Genomic DNA, 8,518 nt, shown 5'->3' on the forward strand with positions numbered 1-8,518 from the left:
TCTCACCATAGACATAAAGTCATAAAATACAGAAAACTATATATATATATTAATCCAAAATCTATAGGACATGATAGGTGCCAAAATAAGATATCCAAAAGGTATTATATTCAAGATTATCAGACAGTCATAGGAAAGTATAAAAAAGCATGAAGAAAGCCCAATAAAATGATAACACAAAGCCAGCTACTATAACTTTTTTCAGAAGTTGCTAGTGAGTTATCTCTGATTAGTCTTCTGCTTTAAGGTTTTTTTAAATGTTACTAAATATTAAATTTCTAGGCTGGAAATATGTGCCAGATTATCAGACTTTTCTGTCCTATTGGATGTTCGTTTAAAGACATTTCACTGTATATTTATTTACAAATGTGAATTGTTAAGCTGCCTATTCCCATCAATGCAATAGTTCCTTTCTATCAGAGTAAGGATATTTTAGATTCACATTAACTTGAATGATACATTTCATAAGCCTCATAAAAGAAGATAAAGACAATCAATAGAAAAATAAAAAATATTGACCAGTATATGTAGAAATAATCTTCCAGGTCCTTACATTTACAGAAGGTGGTCTAGAGGCAACATAGTGGTTCAGAGCAGGCAGGAGCTCTGTTCAGTGGCAAGTAGAAGATAGTCTTTAATAACTGTAGGGACTGGTAGTAAAGGAATGATAAGATAACACTGACTACCAAAATGTTTGCGGAGTGTAAATCTGCACAAGTGCTGCAGGGATCGCACGCTTCCAGAGACATTGAAGAATGTTGTGTAGAAGGAAAGATGAGTCTAGAAGAAGTAAAAAACTTAGTATGAGAAAACTAGGACATGATCGGAGCTGGTTATTTTACCTATTGCAATAGAGCCAATTGTAAAAGCTTTTTTTGTCAGCCTCCAAATATTAACCACCTTAATATGGTTCCACACAAAGGCACCATGCCGCAGCACATGGGGTGCCTATGGCTCCATGCATAAAGCCCTAAACTGGGCACTACAGGTGACACAGAAAAACTGGTGGTGACTAAGCAGATCAGGGAGAGAATGGTACTAGTGATCGCAAATTGAGGTATATAATGCTGCAAGTTAGATTGCATGATCAGCAGTTATCTCAAATGATTCTTACCTGAAACACATCCTCGGGGATATCTTGTCTCCATTTGGAGCAAACTTGAAGGTTTAAGTATGAGTTGTAAAGTAGCGCAATTACTTCAGGGAGTCCAGAACAGCAACGCAGAACCTATAAAGCATTAGGTATAGTTGTCTTAAATATCAATAGTTATAACTAAAAATGTATTTTGGTGATCAGTTTCCTCCTACTGTTGCCCTGATTGTCATATTTGTATAATTGTTAATAATTTCTATTGTTAAAGAGGTATTTCCAACTAATACATTTATAGCATATCCACAGGATATGCCATAAATGTGTAATAAGTGTGTGTCCCACCTCTGGTACCCACACCTATGTGGAGAATGACAGAATGTGCAGACCTGCACCTGTCATATATATCCAGCTATAAATGTGTGAGTTGTGAATACCCCTTTAAAATTAAAATGTCATGGTACAGTAACTGTGCAATAAAGACAAAGTACAAAAATTAAAGTCACAAATCATCGTAAAACCTCTAACATTCCCCATTAAACTGTTAAGGTTGCAGGCTGGTATCCTTATCACCCCCTTCTCCCCAGATTTTCTGTAGGGTACTTTAACTACGACCTCTACCAATCGCTAGAACAATGATAGATAAAAGAGAAAAGGACACGGCGCCAGAAGAGGTTTGTTTTTCCAGGGAAACAAAATATGTGCTTCCTTTTCCAAATTGCAAATACTGGCAGGTAAATGCAAAGAGGTGCAAGCTGCTGCCGATCCCCAAACGCAAACACCTAAAGGAGTTGCCTTGATGAAAATTGTAAAGAAAAGAAAAGAAAAAAGAGGGATACTGTAGGCGCTGCTTGGTTGATAAAAGTTGGTTTATTGCATAAAGCAAGGTAAACAGATTGCTACGCGTTTCAACGCCGGACTGGCGTCTTCCTCAGGCAGATAACCAACTTCAGGCAGATAAACCAACTTTTATCAACCAAGCAGCGCCTACAGTATCCCTCTTTTTTTAATTTTCTTTTCTTTACAATCGCTAGAACAAAGAAGCCATTGCATTTGCACATTACAGTCATATTGATTTCCACAGAGACATGTCAACATGACCTGGAAATATCTTACTTTCTGTATTAGGACAAAAGGGGCACAGAGCCCAATAGACCTGTGTGCAATTGATCACTAGGATCTCATGCTGCTTGCACCAAATTCTGACCCTCCCATCAGCATGGTGCAACAGAAATCTGGATTCATCTGACCAGGCGATGTTTTTCCACTGCTCAGAGATCCAATTTTCTTTTGCCCACTGATGTCTTGCCTTTATCTTTCCGTAGACAGCCATGGCACTCGAAGTGGTCATCTGCTGTTATAGCCCATCAGTGCTAAGGAATGACGAGTGAGTTCAGACACATTATTTGGAGCACCAGCATTGTATTTGACTGCAATTAGTATGGCTGTTCCCTGCCTGTTTGTCAGAACGATTCTTGGCATCCTCCTCTGATCCCTTTCGTCAACAAATTGTTGACATCAACAGGATCCCATTTCTCTGGCTGTTTTTCCTCGATCACACCATTCTCGGTATACTCTCGACACTGTTTGCATGAGGAAACCCCACAAAGTTGCCAGTTCTTTAAATACTAGCCCTGATGACCGTGTCTCGTTCAAAGTCACTCAGATTGCTAGATTTTCCCATTCTAATGAGGATTCATACTAAAACTGATCCACAGAAATCTTGCTCACTTGATTTTGTGGTGCTTTCCATTGACACGTGTCTGATTCCATACAGGGAAGCTCCACCAGTGAAAGGGCAGGTGTCTAATAAAGCGGCCATTTAGTGTATACATCACTTACCTTTCCAAAAGCTTCAGGACACACACATCGGGCTCCGTGGTTAAGCAAGGTGCGTACAGTACAATGTGGTTTCTTGCCTTGGTACAGCTCACCATTTTGTAATACACAGCTTAGTGGCAGAACTCCATTATAATCAGCAGCATTGACATCCACATCATAATTCAGAAGCAACTCCACCATATGGTGTTCGACTGTTCTGCAGGCATGGTGTAAAGCTCTTCTTTCTTGCTGGTCTTGAGCTTCTGGGTCTGCACCATTTTCTAGAAGAAGGCTGCAAAGTTGCAGGCAGGTATCCTCATTGCCACCTTTTCCACCACAAGCTGTAATCAAAGGAGTCTCACCATCAATGTTCTTAGCATTGATGTCTGCTCCACACCGTAGGTATAATCTCATATGGCCCAAAAGACCTAGCCGTGCTGCAATGTGGAGTGGTGTTTCCTGCATTACTTCTGTGGTGTGATTCACATGGGCCCCCTGCTGTAGGAGCAACTCCGCACATCTAGGACAAAATATAAATAATGACAAACTGAACTTTACCTTCACATGATCAATGGAAGAGTTAATGGGCACTGACAGTTTGATACAGATAATAGGAAATGCACTCAAAGGGATGCTCGAGTTAAAATATAACAAAAAGGAAAAGAAATAAAAACTACAAGGCATCTATTCTCCTCCTTCCAGTACTATAGCGGTTAGTATACATTTTCCCTACCGCCTTAACTAAAATGTGGAAGACAAAAAGCTTTACATACTGACAAATAAGAATGTGTTTGCATTCTGTTTATTTTTTTCTCATTCTAGGTTTCCGGTCCTAGGGAAAAACCTGTCCCCTAGGATATGCTTTTCGTCCTACTTCATTCTAACCTGTGGGCAGATGGAAGGGAATATGACTGCAGAATCAGACTACACAGGGTTGGCTTGTGGTCTGTAACCATGGAGACGCATACATAGGTTGGCAAAGAAGTTGTAGACACAAACCAGTAGGATGTTTTTAACCAATATTTGCCAAGTTTATTAATTTCTTATTGGAAATTCAAGAATAGTTACAATCAGTAATATCCTTTCTCAAGTGATGGCAAAATTAATAATGGCATTTATAAAAAGCAGATTATTTTTCATACAAATAATTGCAAAGTATTAACTTAAAGCTCAAGGGCCCAAATGTAAAATCTTCAACAGGGCCCCCTATCTACCATGTGCCATTTTAAATACTGGTATATTCTTATGTGGCAGAGGGACCTATTTGCCCCTCAGGCCCCAGGGCTTAAAAAGTGATGCCATGTGCCAAAATTGCACCAAAATATGGACATTAACTAAGCCTACCAAGAGGTGGTATAAGAAAGAAAAAAGTGTCTAGCATTTCTAGCTAGTTGCGCCAAATGGATCAAACAGCGTGCACCACCTTGATAAATTTGGCGTATCTTCTGACTGCCTGGTCTAAGTTTACACTGTCTAAAACAGACAATATTAGTAAATCTGCCCCAATGTGTATTCATCCTACCTCAAAGAGGTTTTTATGTCACAGAGATGTAGAGGGATAAGACCATCATCACTGCAGTGGTTAGGATTGGCTCCATGTTCTAGCAGTAGTTGGACACAACTATCATGTCCTCCAGTGCAAGCTTCATGCAGGGGAGAGCGCCCTCCAGGTGCAGCATTGGGATCTGCACGACGGTGCAGTAGATATCGGACACATTCTGTATAACCATGGGAAGCAGTTATGCATAAGGGTGATGTTAACTCTTGCGTATATTCCAGCGTCCACAAACCTGGGATAGATAATCACAAAAATAGATAATGAAAAAATGACTGGGACAAATGATGTTACCGAAGTTAGCAGAATATGGGGACGCTGATATTAAAGTGGATGTCCAGTTGTGAGCATGAGATGCATATGTAAGTCGGCCATACACATGAGATAGCTGCTGTTTGAATGCTTGTTTAACCACTAGCTATCTCCCTCAATTTCCCTATAAATATGCACTGGTTGGGAATGCATATTTAATTCAATTGTAAAATAAAATATTGAAACAACTTCAGTTTATCTGAATAGGAGTCTAACACGGGACGTCAGTCTCCTGTTGACCGATAGCAAAGTCATAAACACAATATAAAGTGTGCTTGGAGCTCTCTGCCTTTGTGATACAAATATTAAAAATAATTACACCTCACGTGCTGGCCTGTATGGTAGGGAGTCTCTTTGCTTCTCCAAGTCGGAGAAGCAAAGAAAGTTGCAACAATACAAGCCAGCATGTAGCGGTGAGGTGCAATTCATTTTAATATTTAATTCAATAACAAGAAGCGTCTTACTACTTAAAGAGGCTCTGTCACCAGCAGCATCAGCGTTTGCAGGTAAGTAGCTACATCGACTTACCTGCAAACGCCGATGCTGCTGCAGAATCAACTGTAGCCTCTGGTGCCGATGTGGCCGACACGATGCAGGACCTGTGAGTGACGTCACAGATCTGCACTGCCAGAAGCTGGGCGTTCTGAAGAGAAGTGGATGATACTTCTCGTCAGAACGCCCAGCTAGTAAAAGTAGTAAAAACGCCCAGATGTACGCACATAATACACGCCCACTTGGACTTTTACTTTAAACACGCCCACTTGGACTTTTGCAAGCCTCATTTGCATAAATACAAAAATGTTCATAACTTGGCCAAAAATGCTCGTTTTTTAAAAATAAAAACGTTACTGTAATCTACATTGCAGCGCCTATCTGCTGCAATAGCAGATAGGGGTTGCAAAATCTGGTGACAGAGCCTCTTTAAGGTACTGAGGATCTGGCATATTGAAAGCCAAAATCTTTCTTCCGACGCCATACTTTGAGGACTGTTGGGCTGCAATTATACACTTCACTAAAAATCAACGGGTTTGGCAGATATTTTTCTAATGTGTATTTCCCACCAAACACATTTTTCACCTATCCACAGAATAGATAATAATTGTATGATCACTGGGGACCCCACTACTAAGACCCTCACCAATCACTATAGCAGGGATTCTGAGTCTCCGTTCCTCCACACCAATTGCGGTGAGGCAAAGGTTGAATGGAGCGGTAGTCAAATATGTGCACAGCCATTCCATTCAACTCCATGCAAGTTACATAAACATCCAAATACTGCATTTAGGAGGATTTGGGACAGATTTTTTAGTGATTGCTGAGGGGCCAAGTGGTGGGGACCCCAGTGATCAAACATTTATCACCTAACTGAATTTAATGATGGACAAGAATATTACAAATTGACAGGTCTAGAATATTCAGCCCTTAGTACTACACTGAGCTTAATTTGTTATTGTATACTAGGATGATCATAATGCAAATACTATTGACCAATAGACCACTTCTTGTGCCTTCTAGAATTTAGGGATTCAGGTGTTCACAGCTTAAGATATTCCATAATTTAGAGGATCCATGAATATTGCTTCCAATTAAATCTGACCAACTGCTTCTGTGGGTCAGTATGTGTAACAGATGAAAATCAGTACTAGGAAGTGATCTTGATCCATTTCATTACGGAAACTTTATGGTAGGGAATGGATAAAGGAATAATTTACCTCTATTCATGTTTACAATTGATTCCATAGTACTATTGTTTCTCAAATAACAAGTTCTATAGGAGGGACTTGTATGGACTGCCATCTGTTTTCTTGTATTTACCCATCAAGGGTATGGAGTACTAATGTTACGGGATCCTGTTGTCAGACTGTACTAAACAACCACAACTAAAACATATAATATACAGTAAAAATGGAAGAATAGGATCCAGCGCTGTTTCATTAAAAGGAATGAAATTCCATTATGCCATGACTAAGCACAGGTGTTCTGTCTGAAACGCGTAGGCTTACTGCTGAAGCATCCACCCTTACTCCTAGTGGATTTTACTCTTTGTCTGAAATAAAGTTGGAATATCATTCCTTTTAATGAAACAGCGATGGATCCTATTCTTCCGTTTTTGCTGTGTTTGTACGGTATGCCACCACGTGGATCTGTACGCAGTCCAAGTCTGGATATACATATCGGTGAGCTGGAGGAATCCTCCTATATTTTCAAAAATATACAGCTATACTATTGACACAATAAACATTAAACCATCCTACCTGTCAGGCCAAACCTTGCAGGGGTCTGTGCCTGATACCCCATTTCCTCCCCTCTGATATTCAGCACACAGTTTGCATGCCTGGATCCCAGAAGTTGGACAAGACTTAGGTTTCCAGTCTCCAGTGCTGCAAGGAAAATGTTCTCTGGGGCCGGATGCTGCTGGTGGCCCATCTCTGATATGACCCGCAGCTTCTGCAGAACTTTGCTCCTCACACTGTCCATCCCAGTAGTCCACCCCTGTATTACCACCGGCACGACAGCCCATCTGCTGAGTATTTATAGGGCTCTGTTTGTGAATGTGAGGCATGGGGTTGATAAATCTAACAAAGTGGCACAGGTCACATGCTGACTACACAAAGCTACTTGTGATTATTATATTGGCATTGTGCCCAGACTTACATTCTTTTTCAGCTACATTATAAATATACATACAAATAAACAGCATACAAACACTATGCAGCGTTGAATGATACATACCAAATTGATGTAGTTCAGAAAACATGCCCGTCTATCTCAGCTGTTGTGTCAGGTGCTGCATGGCATCAATTCAAAACATAGTTTGGTACTTCCACTGAGAATTTTTTTTTTTTTTATATTAAGACACATTTCGAGTGTATGCTCTTAAAAGCTATGTAAACAATTGAATGACATTTTTTTAAAATAAAAAGGTCAGTCAGTGTGATTGGTGCAACTTTATAAATAGTTTTTATTAAAAGTAATTTTAACTTTTTGAGATACAGCTGCTCTGTATTCTCTATACAAAGCAACTGTATCTTTCGCTATGACCTGAATCCGTCAGTCCCACATACCTGATTTGTTTAGTATCAGCGGGTCCTCTGTGTCTCTGACACGCAGGATCCACCTGTAATCTATCACATCTAAGTTATGAATACATATAGACCGCTGACCTGATGGATTCAGGACAGAGCGAACGATACAGCTGCTCTCTATTGAGAATACAGAGCAGCTGTATCTCAAAAAATTAAAATCATTTTTAATAAAAACTATTTATAAATCACACTGATTGATGTTTTTATATGAAAAAAAAAAAAAATGCCATACAAAGGTTTACATAGCCTTTAGGGTATGTTCACACTGCTTATTTTCAGGCTGATTTAGGAGCCTCGTTTTATGCTCTAAAATACACTTGAAATAAGTCTGAAAACAGTTTCCCATTGATTTCAATGGGAAGTACACTGTTCACATGAGGTGTATTTTTACGCTGCTGAATTAAAAAAAACTCCTGGTAAAAAGAAGTAGCATGTCACTTCTTGTGGCGTTTTTTAAGCTAATTTTTCATTTACAGTATAAAAACATGCCTCAAAAAACACAGCAAAAGAAGCCTCAATTTAAAAAAAGCTTCATTTTTAGCTTCAAAAACGCCTTGAAATCAGAGGCTGTTTTCCCTTGAAAACAGCTCCGTAATTTTCAGCCACTTCTTTTTCTCAGTGTGAACATACCCTTAAATGTCAGTTCACGCGCTG

General features: G+C 39.6%; 1 protein-coding gene across 1 annotated transcript; it reads right to left on the minus strand.

The window, feature by feature from the left end:
• Window positions 1–588: 588 nt before the first annotated feature.
• ASB18 (ankyrin repeat and SOCS box containing 18) lies at window positions 589–7,341 on the minus strand. Its single transcript, XM_075831177.1, is given in 6 exon segments — window positions 589–780; window positions 1,115–1,228; window positions 2,933–3,431; window positions 4,434–4,701; window positions 7,034–7,265; window positions 7,267–7,341. Coding segments are annotated over 6 exon segments (1,380 nt in total).
• Between the last annotated feature and the right edge of the window lie 1,177 nt (window positions 7,342–8,518).

This window comes from Rhinoderma darwinii, chromosome 6 (genome assembly GCF_050947455.1).
Source record: "Rhinoderma darwinii isolate aRhiDar2 chromosome 6, aRhiDar2.hap1, whole genome shotgun sequence".
Taxonomy (NCBI): Eukaryota; Metazoa; Chordata; class Amphibia; order Anura; family Rhinodermatidae; genus Rhinoderma; species Rhinoderma darwinii.